A 19,865-nucleotide genomic window follows, 5' to 3' on the forward strand; every position below is an offset into this window, starting at 1 on the left:
GTTTAGATGTTTGTCAAAGCTTTAGAGAGTTTCTTGTCAGCCAGCAGCAATTTCCTCACAAATTAATAACTTCAATAAGTCTGTTGATGCATTTCTGAGCATTGTCCCTCTGTTGCAGACCTGTGTGACTGCTGGGATCAGTGCAGTGGGATTGTCTTTCTTCCAAGTGTCTCTTGAAGTTGTGGATTAACTTTCAATAAATCAGCATAAATTAATATATTTTTGGGTTCTGGGCATGGTGTTTTCCTGCTTTAGAAACAATCTGACCAACGAGCTGAAAAAAAAAATAATTTAGCAAAATTATTTAAATTATTATTTAGGAAAATTATTTAAATTATTGTTTTATAATTATATTTCCTTTTGCATTTCATAAGAGGATGTAACCACTTGAAGCAGGTATTGAAATCCACGTTCTTGGTTTTCATGGTAAAGGGTAGAGATTTCAGGAATCTCATAATTCCTGAAGTTTCAGAGTGCTGATAATTTTATTTGGCTGAAACATAGGCACTGAGCAGTCTCTCTCCTCTTTCTCAGGAGTCATGAGATAAGGTGAAACTAAAATTCAAATGAAATTATGTCAAATATGGTCTAATGACCTAATTGCATCTAAGCTGCCTTTAGTTTTCGAAGGAATACAAATCACTGGCACTGTACAATGCAGAACTGATCAAACCTATGAAAAGGGTATTCCACAGGATGTGTTCCTTATTTTTTCTTCCAGTTCAGTCCTGAAAACAAACAAACAAAACCTCAGATCCCAAAACAACCTTTGTTAGGTCTGTGCCTTTCTACATTATGCTCCCACACCATCTTCTAAAACCTCTTGCCACCTTTCTGATGGTTTGCCAATGCAGTAAATGACATTTATTTGGCCTAAAATTTAATGGAAAACCAGTTCACTTCACAAAGGCCTTCAAGCTTAAAAATAGGCATTTGAAATACTAAAGGATTTACTTAATAAATACCATTAAATAAGTGTAATTTGTAAGACTGACCTTTACTTTTCAATCCTTATTGCTGCTACTTAGGAAACACCTTTTAGTTGTGCTCTGTCATCAAAACTTGTGTTTACAGAAAAGGTTTGACTGTTTGGTGTTTTTTTTTTTTAATGAGAGAACCCAAGGCTAAAAGTAGGAAGAAGAAATAAAAATTGGAATAGAAGAGCAAAAGCAGCTTGCACTGCAGTCCTGATTGAATTTTTAAATGTAGTGTTTCAATAGATAGAAACAGAGTCTGACTGTGTTGTCCTGCACTAAATGTAAGAAAGTTCATTTGCTCCTTCTATCATTATTTGATTTTAAATGTCAAGAGTACCAAAGAAAATTGCCTGGAGGAGGACCCAGATTTACATATTGAATGGAAAAAGTGCAAGATCATAATTTGTGATAAGGAGTAGCTAAACACTGAAGTAATACAACCAGTCTTTGCATAAAGGCTCTTACTTGTGCTGACTAACAGTACATTGTTATGTAAATTAAGTCGTCTGAGCAGCCTGGTCTGGTGGAAGGTGTCCCTGGCCATGGCAGGGGGTTGGAACTGGGTGGTCTTTAAGGTCCCTTCCAACCCAAACCATTCTGTGATTTATAGTCAGGCAAAACTGTAAGGAAAATATCCTTAATTTTAAAGTCATAGCGATTGGCCATAGTGGTCTTTGCAAGAGTTTAACTCAATCAATCTGTGAATAAGACAATTTATTTGAGCCCAGGGAAAATCCAATGTGGTTCTGGTTGCTGGTGTAGCAGGATCAGCAGCTGCAAGTCATCCACTCTTGTTCACGATGGGCCACTGCTGTTGCCTAAAAAGATCCTTGTTGAGGCTGCAGATCAGAGCTGTTCCTGTGGGAGAAGGGATTCATCAACACCCAGCCCAGTACAGGTCTGGGCTCAAGTACAGTTTTATAACAATCAAAAATAAATAGGCTTTTATATCTCTGTTATCCTGGTCACACCTCCACAGCTTCCTACGTTTGCAGTAAAGAAAGTGTTGATTTCAGTTGCAGGCTGAGCTCATCATTCTGTCATCCCTGTGGGTAATCCCCATAAATAACAAATTATAGAATCTGCCTTGATAGATAAATCTTAGTGAAAGTTGTGTTCAGTGATGCAGAATTATCTTCTGTGGTGATTTAACAGCAAAGTGGCCTTTTGTTAGCTCTCTCCAGAGTGTACATAGGTTAAACTATTACACTATAGAAATGTAATTTTTACATTTATGAGGGAATGTAACAACTCAGAACCATGTGCTTAATGAAAAAAAAAATAGAAGGAAAATATTTTTTTTTGTATTTTCCTTGATAATGGTGTTCATATAGTTTACAGCAAAGAGCAAAAATGGGAACTTATCTAGAAACAGAGCAGGAGGTGCATTCATATTGAAATGAAACCTTAATCAATTAGCACGGTTAATAAAAGAGATTCATTACATCTAAGATAAAAGTGCACAAACAATACCCAACCCAAGGATAAATACACCCCTTGAAACAGCAGTGGAAGTGCTTGCCCTGATATGCAAGCTTTCAAGTGGCAGAGTGGAAGGATTTTTGTGTTTAGTTTCACCAAATGCTTGTTCTTTTAATACTTTTCTCTGCTTTGACTGTGGTACTTCACAGTCAGTTCCACTTGTAGATGCCAATTGTAATATTTCTATTCCCAGTCTCTCTAGTCTCCTTGGTTATACTGTGGGTAGTATTTTTACAAGCTGTTGCACATTCCCTGTGCCTCAAGCTTTTCATGTTGTGCATTCAGCTGCATTTATTTGCAAATTTTTGGACTTTCGTGAATCAATCCTTTCCTTTTTTTTTTCATGTACGAGTTTCTCCTGACTCTGTGCACTGCTCTGAAGGCAAAGAAATTGAACTGCATCCTCAAAGACTCTGTTGGGTGGTTTTCAACTTGTCTAAATAGCATTTGTGAAGAATGACCGTTCTTTGCTTGAGCAGTGCTTAGTGGCAGGGGAAAGTTATGTTCCAGAACTTTGTGTTCTCTTCTGTTACAGTTAAATTGGAGAATTTTGGCATTTTAGAAGGCTTTTCTTTTAATAATTAAAGAATGCAGTTTAGAGGTGCTTGTTAAGAAGCTGACTGAAAAGATCTAAATTTTTTTTTTTTAAATTTTTAGCAGTAGTAGCCTATTGAGATAATTGTGTAAAAACGCAATGTGGAATTATATACTATTAAGGATGACACCCTTGTTAAATAGCTTATTCTTACAAATACAGCCTGAGGTCCATATATTTCATGTTAATTAATGCATTCAGGTTTTAATAAAAAAGCTTATTTGGTGTGTCTTTGCCTGTGCCAAAAGGAGTTGAAAACCAATTTCGTGTCACTTTGTGTTTCAGACAGACCAGCTTCTCTTTGGCACCTGCTGTTCTGCTCTGCCCGTTGCCACTTAGTGCTGGGAATATATGTCAGATTCTTTTCTTTTACGTTTCTCAGACTTTCCTTGGCTTGTCACTGCCAGTTTGAGGTTATTTTCCCTCCAATTTGTGGTTTTGTTCTTTCCTTCACCGCGGGGTTAAGTTTAATCCAGAGTTATTGTGTTGCTGTTCAGAAAATCGATGCTGATGGTGGTAACGGGGAGAGGCAGTGGGTTGGGAAGGACTGTTTAATCTGCAGCAGGAGGGGAAAACAATCTGATCTTTGTCATGGGGGAATAAAACACAACCCCAAATTCAGTTATCAGGTAGGCAGGCAAATGCCTAATGCTGTGGTGATTAGGAAGGTTTAGGTGCTATGTGCAGAGGGATAATTTGGTGTATTGCTCATGGTTTTGTTGAGACAGACAATGAGAAAAAATGTTGATGTCTGCTCAAGCAGATCTGTCTGTGGAATGTGTGGGACAGGAGTAGCTGTTAGTTCTGTGTGGGACGATGGTGCTGCTCTCTGTTCTTCTGACAAGAAAATCTAGAACAGCAGAAGGAGGACAGAGATGGCTTCTGTTCCTGGCAGATCCTGGGACAAAGCCAGCACTTGCTTCTGGTTTGACCAAAGGCGGTTTCTGGAAGTCTTCTCTTTTACCATGTCTGGAATTCTGTCTCTGAACGAGCTTTTTGAATTAGCAGCTGACTGCCATGGCAGGACCCCAGTGAGGAAATTCTGAAGTGAAATTAAAAGGATCAAAAGGGGTTCGGTCAGCAGGTTGTAGAATGAAATTCTCCCCCTCTTCTCTGCTCTTGTGAGACTCCACTTGGAGCACTGCATCCAGCTCTGGGGTCCCCAGCATAAAAAGGACATGGAACTGTTGGAGCAAGACCAGAGGAGGCCAGGAGGTTGATCAGAGGGCTGGAGCACCTCCCCTATGGAGAGAGGCTGAGAAAAGTGGGGCTGTTCAGCCTGGGCAAGAGAAGGTTGTGTGGAGGCCTCAGAGCAACTTTCCTGTGTGTGAAGGGGCCCCCAGGGAAGCTGGAAAGGAATTCTTCATCAGGAACTGTAGTGATAGGGCAGGGAGTAATGGGCACAAATTGAAATAGGAAAAATTTAGGTTAGATACCAGGAGGAAATTCTTGTCTGTGGGGAAGGTAAGGCCCTGGCACAGGTTGCCCAGAGAAGTTGTGGCTACCCCTGGATCCCTGGAAGTGTCCAGGGCCAGGTTGGATGGGGCTTGGAGCAACCTGGGATAGTGGAAGTGTCTCTACTCATGGCAAAGAGTTGGAAAGAAATGGTTTTTAAGTCTTCTAGCTTAAACTCTTTGGTCTTCCAACCCAGACCGCTCTGTGATTCTGTGTTTGGGTGCCAGCATAACACCTCACCCTTTTAATGCATGGGGTGTGCTCTACTGAAAAGTGATATGTGATCTCCAGCCCAAATGGGTGAGGTGGTTGTTCTGTGGTTGCAGGCACACCATATGTACGACCATCAAAAGACAGCTTTGAATCTCATTTTAGCTGAATACTAATAAGTTGAAAGCTCAGTCAGTTGCTATTAGAAAAACCAAAAACAAAACCCCAAAAGAAATGAAGTAGCCTTTCCACAGACTCCGTCAAGTCTCTCACACAAATTGTTTGTAATAACACAATTGTGTTTTTCTTCTTCTTCTTCTTTTTTTTTTTTTAAAGAAAGATTTCTCTGCTGTATTGCTGTGCAAAAGGCACACAACAGAGAGAACTGAGGGCTTTGTCAAGGTCTTGACTGCAGATGAAATACAGGCTTTGCCTTCTAAACCTCTCTACAGTGTGCAGGGGGTATGTGGACTACTAAGGAGGTCAAAAACTGGCTGGACTTCAATAGAGGTGGTGGAAGATTGATGCCCAACAGCTGCCAAGAGAATTCTGCAGGGCTTGGGGCTAAGCTGATGTTGTGCTTTGGGCTGAGATGCACCTTCAGTAAATTTTCAGACCAATCTGGGAGGAAGGTCGATATGCTCAAAAACTGGGGCTGGCACGAGGAGTGTCTCAGCAGGTGAGGAAATGGGCTGGCAGAAACCCAGGAAAACTCAGCAAAAGCCAATGCAAAGTTCTCTGGTGGAGTAACCCGATGTCACAACACGGGATGGGCACAGGCTGACTGGGGACTGCTCTGCAGGAGTGTGAGTCCTGGTGGACAACAAATTCAGAACATGAGATTGGAGAACAACATCGTGGGAAAGAAGGCCAAACTCACACCGTGCTGGTTTTGTGGGTTTAGCACAAGAATAATCTCTTCTGTCTTTTTGTGTGAGAATTTATAGGTACTCTATATTTACAGGCTCACCAAGGTTTTCTGTGCTGTTCATAACATGAGCATGAGAGCAACAGAATGGTGGTGGTGTGACATTTGATGCTGTTGTGCCATTCTTTCAAGGTGGCATTTCAAATTCCTGCAGAGCTGAAACAATTGGCAAAGTAAAATGGAAAGACTTAAACAGTTATTTCCCTCTGCCTGTGTACTTGCACCGAGTGGGGAGATTGTGATCACCATGAAATAGGTGACTGAAAGTGAAATGCATCTGAAAATTCGTGATCAGCAATGTTTCTTTGTTCAAATTCCATAACTGAAGTCGTTTTTTCTCCAAACTGGATTCCTGAATTGGTTTGTTAAGGGTGGGGAAAGAAAATAAAAGCAATAGTCTGATCTCATCTAGTCTGTCTCAGATGACACAATTTAAGCTGAAGGAGGGTAGATTTAGATTAGATATCAGGAAGAAATTCTTCCATGTGAGGGTGGTGAGGCCCTGGCACAGGTTGCCCAGAGAAGCTGTGGCTGCCCCATCCTTGGAAGTGTCCAAGGCCAGGTTGGATGGGTCTTGGAGCAACCTGGGATAATGGAAGGTGTCCCTGCCCATGGCAGGGGGTTGGACTACGTGATCTTTAAGGTCCCTTCCAACCCAAATCATTCTGTAATTCTGTGTGTTTTGCAGAGTTGTGACTTCATTTAAATTAATTTTCTTTTTGTTTGGATAAGTACTGATGGGACAAGGTAATAATATTGGCCCAAACCTGTGCACATTTGGCTTTGAAGAAGTTTGTACAGTCCTCCCTCTTGGAAAAAAAAAAAAAAAATTCTTCATTTTCTTGGTCGTACTTTGAAATAATTTTCTTTATTTTCTGCAGTTGTTTGTTACTTTAAAAAAAAAAGGACGTGAAGAATGAGTTAATTTCATTATTATTCATACTATTCAAAATAGAACTCCCAGAAAATTAGATAGTATCCATTTTGGGAGAATTTTGGTTTAATCTGTGTATATAGAGAGTGTAAGATTTCTTACTTCTGTTTTCTGCTATTCTTTATGGGAAAGGTTTTCATTAAAAAAAGATCTATTACTTGTTGCAGAGAACCCAGAGCACTAACTCACCGCACATGTCAAATATTTTACTTCCCTCCCTTACAGTACTTCACATTAACTGAAAGGGAAACTCCTGGGAATCGTTTTCCTTGTGTTTCTGGTGATGTATGAGATTGTTTTAAATGCTGTTTAGGAGAGTTCCCAAACAGTAACATTGCCCACATTCATCCACAGCTAACGGAGGGCGCCCAGTGGAGTCCCTTCTTTGGCTCCTTCTGCCTCTGAGAAGCTTAAATGTCTTGCTACCTGCCTTTAGAATTGCCTGCTGTCTTATTTTAGTATCCAGTTAAGGGTTATTTAAATTGTTTTGTGTTTTTTCCCCTCGTACAATGTCTTAATCATTGTAGAAAAAAACCCTTAAGAGAGACAGATATTACCAAAGCTTCTGTTTTCGATGCAGTATCTGGTAAGGCAGGAAACTAAACTTTTAGGTGTTTTATTCCTTCATCATAATCATAGAATCATGGGATGGTTTGAATTGGAAGGGGCCTTAAAGACCATCCAGTTCCACTCCCTGCCGTGGGCAGGGACAACTTCCACTGTCCCAGGTTGCTCCAAGCCCCATCCAACCTGGCCTTGGACACTTCCAGGGATGGAGAGTCCACAATCCCTGAACTGGTCAGGAGAAGCTGCAGAACCTCACAAAGCAATTGCCATCTCTCTTTTTCTTTTTTCTTTTTTTTTTTTTTTCCCCCTAGCCAGTACAACCTGTTGTCCTTATGCTGTGGTCGAGTTCCTTTGATAACTACATCCTAAATACTGCTGCTTTTAAGATTGCTAGCAGGTTTTTAAACCAACAGGAAGTGTCAAGAAAATGGCACGTTAAATACCAACTAAGAATTCCACTTTAAAAAGTGTGTGCTGTTTGCAGTGACAAATCTCATATGGATTCAGTACTACAGCACGGAGTACAAGGAATCCAGGGATTTCAGGAGTGTTTTACAATTCCTCTAGTGAGGTGTGCCCTCATGTGGTTAAATGCAGTATCTTCCTTGAATCAGTCAGACACCCTTTGAATTTATTCTCTTTTCTACTAAAAACTGGGAGAAATAAAGCCTTTGGACCGAATGGGAGGCAGTTTGATGTCAAGTACGTTTTTGGTATTTTTTTTTGGTTGTTTGTTTTACAGCTCTCAAATGATTTGGTGCTTTGACATGATTACAAATACACTTGCACTTGGTTCTAATTTAACTACAGATGTGTGTGTTTTCCTTGTATTGTGGTTTTTTTTGGAGATTTTGAGGACCCACTTTGCAATATTGAGGACCAAGTGGCTTCATTTCTGATCGATTAATCCTGATAACTCTTGAGTATGGAAATGAAAACTTGCTTGTTGATTTTCTCCCACATAATATATAATGCCAGTAGTCTTTTATTTTTGATGCTCTTTAAGTACCACAAATCTTAATTTTGTGATAATAATATATAGCTAGTGAGATATCTCACACCTTGCATGTGATGTGTGTGTAAACTTGACTGTTAGCTCTGTATTCAGTACTGGAAGGAATTAAGAGTTAATGAGGTGTTATTTTATACTTTTTATTTCTTATCATTCATGTAGATTGGTAGCAGCTTTTCTTGGGGGCTTTATATCCTTACAGCAAACTGCAGGTGATAATGACTTTTCTTCTACATCCAAAAGTAGTGCAACAAAGTTTTGCCCCCACATTTAAAATTGGAGAAAACCAGGGAAAAGCACTTATGGCATCAGTGACATTTTCTGTTTTAATTAACAAGGAAAATAACAGATGTCAGCAGGGGGGTTGCACCAGTAATAACTTATTAACTGTGAGGCATTAAATAAAGTTATTGAATGCAAAAAAATTGCTTTATCCTCAATTACTGCTCAGTGGTTGCCGAGATCATCGATCACTGCACTGGAAGTTGACATTTCTGGCCACTTTGAGGTCATTCCACTTATTGTGTATTTACTGATTGTCAGGTAGACTTGAGCTTCCTGATTATTTTTAGCTGAGGTAAGATATGCTTTATGTTCTACTGTTTCAAGGTACATTTTTTGAATTTTAACCTGTTAACCTGTGCTGAGTTGCACAGAGGTGATATCTGGAGCCAAATAACTTCCCTTTACTGGTTTCAACATTTTGAGTTCTCCCATGGATACGTGGTGTTGCCTCCCTGGGACAATGAGAAGCAGAAGGAAGATGGTGACAGGATCCAGGCAGGAGGGATTGGTATCTCCAAATGTTGCTCCAATTAAAATTCAACCTATGCTATATAAAGCCCAGAAGCACCCTGGATTTAGAGCTTTGGAAGACTCAAAGGTTTGGAGGTGCCAGGTCTGTTTAGGCACCCAGCTTGAGGGGAATTCAGAAACAGAAGTTACAGGATTAGTTATATGATTAGTTCTCCTTTTCAACACATGGAGAAGAGAAGGGAGATGCTTTGGAGTGAGAATTACAAGATGGTGTGGGAGAGATGTAAAAGAGTTTTTTTGAAATCCCATCCCTTTCTAGAACTTACATGCTCAACTCTGGGCCTGCAACAGGGAACTTTTGTCATATGGTGATTAATAGACCACAGGTTTGGTTGGAGTTAGTGTGAGTCCTCCTTCAGGGTGAAAAAATGGCTCATTCTTCTCGTTTCAAATCCAAACACACTGGTGTGGCACCCCACCCTCTTATATAATATTCTGGATCTTAAGGTTCCAGATCTTCTTCACCCGTGGGGGAGGAAGACTTGGTTCACTTCTCTGCTGAGCCTGAGGAACTTCAAACCCACATTTCCTACCCCTGAAGACAATCCTGTGCTCACCAGTTCATGTCCTGGCCCCTAAGCTATGTAGGGTGGTCATCCTGCCAAGATTATGCCGTTATGTGGGAAGAATTCTTGTTCCTCTTTCCATCTTAGTATAATCATCAACTGGTCTTATCCATAATGAAGAAGTAGTTGACAGAAAATACATGTTTAACCCAAGTCATAAACATGAACTTTTGAAATGGTGCAGCATAACTTGCTTAGTGTAACCTAAAAAGGATGAAATACTGGGAATCTGTGGCTTGTGGACTGTCTTTAGCTGTTGTACTTGACTGGGGCAAACCCTTTTGTGCACTTAGAAAAACCACGGTGACTTAAAAGTAGAGAGGAACATCCTAAAATCTGACTTTTACTTGCACTGAAGGCATTGAAGGCAGATTTCATAGGAGTCAGATTAAGCCAATGGTTTTGCTGAAGGATGTGCACTTGCTCCAGTTAAACACCTGCTCAAGCTTTTCTGGCTTGGCAAAAGCTGGAATTGTCAAAATCCTAACGAGGTGCCAGATACCTGTGTTCAGGAAGGGGATTATTTAGTTCTTAAAAGAGAGGTTTTGTGATTCTATCAGGCAGAGACAGAGTGGGGATCTTGTAATGGGTGTTGTTGCTTGTACTGCCAGTTCCATGAGATGGTTTTGGTCCCAGTGGTGTTACCAGTTGAGAAGTGGATGGTCTGGGGAACCTCAAATAGTGTCCAGGAGCAAGTGAATCCTTGGGAAACCTGAGGAATATAAATTTTCAATCTTTCATGAGTAAAACATGAAAATCTCTTTCTCCTGTCTACCAGGTAGCTCCTTATATGATGGAGTTATAAGAAAAGAAGCTGGAGTTGATATTTGCCTCCTAAATAGCATCACAGTCCTTTAGTGCCAATTAACAGCAGAAATTCGTTACAAAAGGAGAATTTAAAAAGTTTTGCTCCTAGGCCATTATAAATTAGAGCAAAATGCATTAGGAGAGGCATTTTGTTACCTTAATTTTTACTGATTATTGTCTCAGTTGTGGGAGAGTCAGTGAAAACATATTGCAGGTCTTTATGGCTGTTGTGTACATTTTTAATAACTTTTCAGGAAGATTTGTAGGGGGAACATAACCATGATTTTTCTTTTAATTATGTTTTTCTTTTCTTCTTATTACTAACAATATATTTTGTGGGAACATATTTCAGGTTTGTGTGTCTGTTGTAGAAACTTCTGATAATTTTTCAGGGAGATTTGTAGGAGGAAATTAAGTGTGGGGAGGCTTTTTTGTTTTTTTTTTTTTTCCTTCTTTTTGATAGCATAACAGGTAGTAAGAAATTCCACAGAGAATGAATACTTGCTGAAGAACTTTAAAGGTGCCTTATATAATATTCATTCACGTTGGCCTCTTCCCGTGGTGGGAGCACCGATAAGGAAAATATAAATTAACAGTAACACTGTTGCTATCTCTAAAGTGCATCCTAAAGGTGCACCGTGACAGAATAGAAATATGCAAATCTGTTCAGGAATTAGTATTTGGCAGCAGAAATGTGAACTGGAGCAGCTCACTGTCCTCCAGCTACACTGGATTAAAATATCCTGGCTCTAATCAGTGTTGCCCGAGTTATCTGTGCACTTTGCAGCCAAAAGGAAGGTGTGTAACTGGCGTCTTTTAACATCCCAGCTAATAATTTATACATTAGAGAGAACAGTCTGCTTATTTATGGGTTCTTCTAACCAGCAGGTGTTTGCAAACACTGAAGGGAACTGGGTGGAGTACAAAAACCCTGGGTTAAACCCCTTTTAAACCACTGGAATTTGGTGTGGATGGTGAAAGTTAGATTTGCCACTAGGAATTCAAATATCTGTATAGAAGAGAAAGAGGATTTCAGTTTTATGAATTAGGTAGACAGCTGGTGCTAATCATGGGGAGATAATTACAAGAGTTAATTATGTAAGCTGTTATGATTTATTGGGTAAGGACAGTGGCAGATTAGTCAAGTTGATGGAGAAAAGTGAAGAACTGTTATTATCAAAAAACTGAGTTATATTATGGACTGAACCATGCTCAGCAGAACATCTGTGTTCACACTTTTAGTGGTGTAATAGGGAAAAAAATCCCATTTTTTACGTGGTGCTAGAGAATAAGCACAAATATGGAAAAAACCCAAGTTATCTGCTTCCCTGCAAAAATATGGAAAAAATCCAAGTTAACTGCTTTTCTGTTTTGTATGTGATTGAAGAAGTAATTGTTGAGAGCATTTTCTCCAGTGTTTTGCTCAATAATACCTTGGAGTTGGATGAGGATCAGCTAATGAACCACTGCTGAGAGCCACATCACAAAGTCAGTCTCTGGTGTGCAGAGCCAGGAATATTTCAAGTTCCACACGTGTTTGCTCTGCTTCTGGATGGTCAAAATGAAGAAGGTCACAAACATGACAGAGCTCAGGTCTGTTCTCTACCTCACTTTGAGCAAGGAATTGAATCTGGTGCTGGTGCTTTAACCCATAACACAATCTGCTTCTCTCACAAAGTATTTTGAAAGGTCTCTCCTTCATCCTGATGCCGGAGGAGACAAAAAAGGGCAAATCCAGCCAAGAAACAGTTCGGAAAAATGAAGAAATGAAGTTCTTGTTTTCCAGACAGTTGTAGTGATTTTTATTTTTTTTTGATGTAACAAACTTCCTCTGGAGACAGGAGGGTTTTGAAAAACAGTGCTCAGGGGGATCTCATTAGTACGAGCAATGAGGCAATGAGGGAGTGCACTCGAGTGGAAGGGCAGCCTTATATCTCGAAGTGAAAGGGCCCAAACACTGAAATGTCAGGGCTGTCTTTTCTGAGCTCATTGAGTGTTTCCAGCAGCTGGTGATATATGAGTGTATGAGAAGAGAGGAATAACTTGTAGCTCTTCACATTCAGGAAATGCCACTGGGAAGAACAAGTAATATTTACTTAAAAATGCAATGTGCATATGGGAAAATAGTGAATTTTTTATTTTTTTTTTTGGCAAATAGTTAATGATATTTCAGAGAAACCCTTTTACACTGATTTCACCTGTCACAACCAAACCAAAATATTTGTGTGGATGGTTTTCGTCATGTACACGTTTGCAGAGTTTTGTTTGATTTACCTGCTTTGATTTTATAAAAACAAAGAAACATATAAATGCTGCCCACCCTCAGAGAAACTCCATCAGCCTCTGTCATTGATATTTAAAAACTGTAGAATCACAGAATGATTTGGGCTGGCAGAGACCTTTAAAGAACATTTGGTCCAGTCCCCCTGCCATGTGCTGGGACATGTTTCGCTTGGATAAGTTGCTCAGAGCCCCATCCAACCTCACGTTGAATATGTCCAGTGATGGGGCATCCACAACTTTCTGGGTAACCTGTTCCAGGGTCTCACCACCCTCATAATCAAAAAAACTCAACTTCCTTATATCTAATCTAAATATAAATCTCTTTCAGTTTAAAGCCATTCCCCCTTGTCCCATAACTCCAGGCCCTTGTCCAGTCCCTCTCCAGCTCTCCTGGAGCCCCTTTAGGCCCTGCAAGGGGCTCTCAGCTCTCCCTGGAGCCTTCTCTTCTCCATGTGAACACTCCCAGCTCTCCCAGGCTGGCTCCAGAGCAGAGGGGCTCCAGCCCTCAGAGCATCTTTTTGGCCTCCTCTGGACTTGCTCCAGCAACTCTGTGTCTTACCTGTGCTGGGCACCTCAGAGCTGGACTAAGTGCTCCAGGTCTCACAAGAAAGAAGTAGAATCACATCCCTTGACCTGCTGGCTGGGCTTTTGCTGCCACCCAGGACACAGCTGGCTTTCTAGGTTATAAACTCACATTGCCAGGACATGTCTAATTTTCCATCCACCAGTATCCCCAAGCCCTTCTCCAGAGGGCTGCTCTCAGTGCTTTCACCACCCAGTCTGTACTGAAAGGATGATAACAAGGCATCTGTCCTTTGTGAGGGATCAGTGAGAAACCACAAGGATCAGCAGTATAATTAAAAACAAAGGCATGCTGATATTTTCCTCAAAAATTGTCAACATATGTATATTTTTTAATGTGGTTACGGAAAATCTTGAGTAACTAATGCTATTCGAGCACCTAATTAGGAAAGAGAAGGCAGGGAGAGAATAACACCTCTTAAACTTCTAGCCCACCCATTTCAGAAATCTGTAGGGAAGACAGTTTAATTCACAGAGCCAGGAATGTTCTTCTCTGAGCTGGAGCTGCTGACGTGGGATTAATTTGATGAGTGTGTGATTCAGCTCTGTCCCCTTTCACTTCAGGCATCCCTGCCCACATGTGACCTCTGCCATAGGGAAATCCATGCTAATAGAATTTTCTGCTTTCAGCAAAGGCATCCTCACCTTCCTTTTGTGCTGCTGGGGCTGTGCAAGGAAGCCTTAATTCAGGATGGGACTGAACTATTAATTAGTGAAGTTCTGTTTTTCCAGCAGAGATCTGTGCTAGGGCTGTGTGAAGCTTCTTTAATAAAATAAGAGAGCAAGGTTCCCTAGTGTGATCACAAAGCCTGGATCATTACAGGGTTGCCAAATGAGCTTATGGTAATTATCAAGTGATATATTTGATAATTGTACGGAATTTTGGGTGAGGTCTGCATGAATTAGTTACAGAAGCTGACAGAGACATTCTGTCCTTTGTACCAGTATAGGTGGGGTAAGATATTTAAAATAAACCAGTTGGCTTTAAAGCCCTGCCAGAAAATTGAGTTATGCTAATAAGATATTAGGTTTGGGGGTTTTTTTTTCTGATTTTTTCATGCAATTTTTATGAAGCTCTAGGTCATTGGCTTTTTAAAAATGGGAAAGTAGCTAATATGCCATGAGTTTTTCTGTCACTGGTACCAAAAGACTTCCTCTTCCTCATTCTTACAGTGAATGTGTGGTTTAGGACACCAGTACATCACTTCAGCTGTCCTGGTTTGTGTCCTGCGTAGGGAGAATTGGATCTCTGAGCATTATGGATCCATTGCTATTTTTTCATGCATTTAACACCCAGTGATACCCAGTTCAGTATTCCTGTTTTACAGAGGGCAACCTTTCACTGCTGGAGTCCTGCAAGATTCCTTCTTGGTCCAGCCAAAAGCTGTGGTACCCCCCGTGCTGTGTTGTTAAGCTTTGTGGTTTAAGTTTCTAATCAGTTTACTGACAGCTCAGTAAGGAATTGCTTTAGGAAGCAGATTTTCCTTCTGTTTAAATCCTGACAGGACATCGCTGTCTGCTGTGGTCTTACCCCAAAATGTTAGAAATACAGTAAAGCAACACTTACCCAAAGAGTTTGAACCTGAATAATCTTTGCAGCAGGAGCTCTTCACACCTCAATGCCTGGAAAACAGCCACGATGTTTTTGTCACCACTTCCATGTCCCTGGCAGTGCTTATCTCGAGGGACAATTGATTTCTGAGTGGTTTCTGACCCCTGTGTGTTCGCTGTCCATTTTATCAGCTTACTCATTTCTAAAAAAATGATAAACAGTGACAAAAGCGATGCTTTAGCACCACTGCCCTGCCATACCTGGTTCTCATCTTTTTCTTTTTGCTGCTTGGCTGTGGTTTGCTCAGCCCAGACTGAAGAGAGGTTGAAGGGAAACCCCTTTTTTGAGGGATGTGCTGCTGGACCTCGTACTTTTACATTTTATTTATTCAATACATGTGACCACTACATCCCTTCCAGGGAAGAGACAGTAGTGGTGTTAATTGAGTTAGGTGATCCTATTAGCAGTTGGGGAATCGCTCAAACTGACAAAAACTTGTTTTCCTTGCCCAAAGGTAACAACGCTCGTGAACACGAGCAATAAGGGACCGTCTGGCAAGAAGAAAGGGCGCTCTAAGAAGGCTCACGTTTTGGCTGCCTCGGTGGAACAGGCCACTCAGAACTTCTTGGAAAAAGGAGATCAGATTGCTAAGGAGAGCCAGGATCTCAAGGAGGAGCTGGTTGCTGCTGTGGAGGATGTTCGAAAACAAGGTACGTGGGACAAAAGGCTTTAAGGGGCAACAGCTTCGTTCGGTGCTTTCCAAGATTTCTTTTGAAAAAAAAAATGCATCAGATGCTTTGATAATGTAATTAAACTTATGTCCCATATATAAATATATATATATATATAAACCCTCATGGTATATAAATATTAAAATACCTATACCTTAATGAATAGGAACAAGTATAAACAATGTTCTGACTTTGCTAAAACAATGTGTTTGGTTTGTTTTTTTCTCTTTTAGCTGTTCTGTCACCACATAGTGGCCTCAAATATAACTTAGCAGCCAGGCTGCCCAGTGCCAAAGCTTGTTGTTTCATTTTCAACTTGGTTTTCAGTCTGCTCTGTGACAAAATGACCTGTTTTTTCACTTGGCTAAATCTGAGCAGTGGTTTAAAGCCTGTGGGTGCAAATGTAGAATCAGGATTTTGGCATCCTAACAATTATCAACCAAATAGTGCAGCAATACAGAAGTACTTTTTGATTTCAAGTATATATTGAAATATAGAAAAAAATATCCAAATCTGCAAATAGAGGGCTAATATCAATATTTAAAAAAATTATTATCTGGGTGTTGGTGAAAAGACAAATGAATATTCTTGAGATCATGGATATCCTCTGACAATTTTCCTTCAAAAGGTAAAATGTGTATCAGATGCTTTCAAATTTACCTGTGTGGTAGGAGAAAAATGTGTTTTCAACACATACCCATAACAAAACATTTCTTTTTTATTGACTTTGATTCTAATTATCTTTACTGCAACAGAATTAAGTACCTTTCAGGTTTATTCCATTGTAAATCCTATAATATAAAGATACCATCTGCCAGTATCATCAGCCCTGGGTTTTAGAACAAGACTGACACACCTCCAACTGGGATTTCAAAAGGAGTCTAAAAGACTTGGGCATAAAATACTGATTTTCAGTGAGTTAGTCCCCCAAAACTCATATTTATGTTTTTTTCAGCTTGTGAAAATTGGACTGAAGTGATCATAGGAGCAGGCAGGGTTAAAATTTTGTGTGCATGAGCACTGATTAGTGAATATTCCAGTCTGTTCTGTCCTGAGGCTGTTTCTTCCTCCTTTCTGCTGTATGTATATTTGGTTTTACTGTTTTCCTGTTCCTCTGTGGTTTGGGTTTTTTTAAATGCTTGGTTACCAGTACATCAGAACAAGTTGAGTACTTGCTGTATACTCTATGTACAATGATATTTCAATATTCTAGGGGGGTTTTGTTGATTTATTTTTTGGGGTGGGTTTTGTTGTTGTGATGGTAGGATTTAATTTGTTTTTTTTTGATGTAGAATTTCAATGCTGATGTAGAATTTTAATGCCTGGCTGTTCTGGCATTAATTTTCACTTGTCAACTACTTCAGTTTCCTGTTGCTTGCATTACTTGTTTTGTGTTATGCCAAGTTCTAGTTCAGCATCTTCAGTGCTGACACGAGTGCCCACCTTCTCTCTGAATTTATAACACTCCCTTTGGGTCTGTGGTGCTGACTCAGCTTCTCCCAAGGAGCCTCCTACTGAGTCATCAGCCTAAATTGTTGCACAGTGTCTTACCTTGACTGAATTTCTGACTTTTTAATTGAAAACAAGACTTTTATTCTTTTTGGTTTCGAATCTATACTTTAAAAAACCCCAAACAACAATGGGAGAGACAGAGAGATAAAAAAAGACCTTAAACTGTATTATACAGAGTAATACAGACGTTCATCTTTTGTCAACGCTGCAGGCTGGGGAAAAAGCCTGTCAGAAAAGTGGAGCAGCTTTTTTTTTTTGGGGTGTGTTCAACACGATTCTGTGGCTTGGAGAGCAGGAGGCACCAAACCCCATCATCAGCAGCCACGAGCCCTGCGAATGGGACCGGCCCCGCTGGGGTGGGAGACGACACGTTTGGCTCAGTGACATGAAGAGCTGGATTAATGAACCGAGGCTGTGTTTTGCTGGCTGGTTTCCTGGCAAGGTTCCAGCTTGGATAATTACATCCTCAACCTAAAAATGTCTCCAGCAGTCACAGCTGGCTCTGGGGTGCTCCTCGTTTCCTGCCCTGCGCTGCCGTGTGCTGTTGTGTTCTGCTGCAGACAGCAATTCCTGCCAGGGAAACTTGCTTTCCATTGATGGGTGTGAAACAAATGCACTGTATCGCTTGCAAAATACTTTGGAATAAATGGGAATGCAAAGGATATGTAGTGTTGGGGATCTTGTCGCTTTAATAATGTGGGAGGATGAGCAACAGTTTTGATTTACGGAGTTGGGTTCTGAAAACACAAAGAGCAAGACGAAAATATTTTGTGCCTAAAGCTCATCCCTGTGTAGTTATGTGTATTTATGTATCCCATAATGACTCCATAATAGGAACACTTTGTCCTTATAGTTCAAAACCATCTAAGTGAAGTAATCCAACTGCTGTGCCATGGAATGCTTTGCTGTGTGGGTGTTTGTTCTGGTACTGTCAGGGTTGTGCCAAAGTTCTTCCAGAGGGGGACAAATGAGACCTGGGAAATGTGGATGTTTGTTGTTCATGTCTCCTTACACTGGGGTTGGAACTAGGTGATTTTTAAGGTCCCTTCCAACCCAAACCATTCCATGATTGTATGAGCATGAACCCTGAAACTACAAAGCCTGGGAAGTGCAGGAAAGTAAAGAAGAACTCAGAGCAATAAAAAGGATAATACTTGCAACACTCATAGTATGGGTGTCTTAATGCAACTGGTCTTTTATTGATTGTTAGAGAAGAAGAAAATTCCCTGTGGAGGAGAAATTCAGGTTCTGATTGACACAAAAATCTATCAAGAACTGCAGGTCCATCGGGCTCAGGTCTGATTAAATTTATTAAGAGACAGTCTGGGATGCTGCAGAAGGCAAGACAAGGAAATACATTATATTCGTGTAAATTTATTCTATCAGTTAAATGACTTTGCCAGTGTCTATTTGTAGGTATGTGCTAGTGACTGTCTGATTTTAATGTAATTTTCCTGGAAGTTTTCTGGCATATGGCTGAAACATCCATTAAAAACATGATTTAGTCCAGCAGCTGGTGGTTGTGTTATAATTTTTTTTGCTTTTCAAGCACAGTCAATACAACTTCACACCATAATTTGAAATTTGTACTTCAATCAAGGGACAGAAAATAGCTCTAACTGTTTTTTGTGTTTGAAGGCACTGTAAAGTTGAGGCAGGCTTAATTTTTTGTTCATGCAGATTTATGCATGTTGTAGAGAAAGAATATGATCCGTGTACTCTGTGACTATCTGTGAGCTTGGAAGTGTGGAGAAACAGCTGAGACACAAAACTTTCTTGGCAATTTTTTTCTCTGTGATGGAAAACACCAAAAATAATATTTTTAGTGCTTCAGTGCTTTTAGTTATCTGGTTTTAAAAACTTTTTAAAGGATGATTTTAAAATAAATCCTGTAAAAGGTCTTCTTCCTTGCTTCTTCCCTCCTGTCTCCTTCAGTGACCTTGGGAGAAAAGCAGGGAATCTGCATCTCTCAGGTGGTGGGAGCAGACTCCAAAATACACATATGAGAGAAGCTAGTTGTTCTTAGAATGATTTCTATTGCTGTTTTAAGTTCACTTGAGCTCTTGTGGTTTCAATGACAGCACTTTGACACGGAGAGGGGCACATTCTGCACTGATACTTGTAATGCCATGTACGCTCACATAAAACTGTCTCAGTTTTGTGATACACAATATTTTTTTTTGAGGCTGAAAACATCACCCCAGTTCAGGCAGTTTGTATTTTAGGAGGCCTTTCCTGATTTAACCATTTTCTTTCAGTCAGGCCTTGTTGGACCAACAGTTCCTTCCCAAACCCCCATCCTTGCAGTACCACGTTATCCCAAGTCTTTAACACTCCCTGCCTGGAGGTCTTGACTTTCCTGACCGAAGAATAAAATCCTTGATGGGATTTTGCCTTCCTTAAAACTTTTCCGCTCTCTTTAGAATCTCTTTGGACTTTTGGTTTCTGCCCTCTAATTAATTCAGTTTTCTTTCTTAACTGCATTAAAAAACTGCAGCCATCTCAGTTTCCCAAGGAGTCCCTGCTGCTCTCCTCTACTCCTTTCCCTCTCCTTTTCTTTGCTATCTTTGTGTCATAAGACACTTACTTTGTCTTCCTTGCAACTCAAAATTTCCTTGACATTCTGAAATTTCCCCTGCCTCATGGTGTCTCTCTGTCTCACATTCCCTGTTAACCCTTCTCACTTCTGTCTCCTCATACCCTTGTCCTGTCTTCACATGAGGTCCTTCTTGTCTCTCGTGTTCAGTCATGGTTTTGAAATGCGAAGTAGAAAATAAAAATAAAAATAAAATGTCTTTCCCTTCTTGTTTTTTTTTTTTTCCCCTCGTTACCTTACAAACTTAATGTAACTTATTT

At 40.2% G+C, this 19,865-nt stretch overlaps 1 protein-coding gene across 1 annotated transcript in view; it reads left to right on the top strand.

Moving 5' to 3' along the window:
• The window catches only part of LOC108504257 (catenin alpha-2-like), a gene marked incomplete at its 3' end in the record, with an annotated part of 101,664 nt that overhangs the window by 60,848 nt on the left and 20,951 nt on the right, over positions 1 to 19,865 (top strand). The window contains exon 3 of the mRNA XM_017828991.1: positions 15,281 to 15,476. Coding sequence (XP_017684480.1) covers positions 15,281 to 15,476 — 196 coding nt within the window. The remainder of the gene's footprint in view (positions 1 to 15,280; positions 15,477 to 19,865) is intronic.

This window comes from Lepidothrix coronata, unplaced genomic scaffold (genome assembly GCF_001604755.1).
Source record: "Lepidothrix coronata isolate B3197 unplaced genomic scaffold, Lepidothrix_coronata-1.0 Scaffold156, whole genome shotgun sequence".
NCBI classification, from domain to species: domain Eukaryota; kingdom Metazoa; phylum Chordata; class Aves; order Passeriformes; family Pipridae; genus Lepidothrix; species Lepidothrix coronata.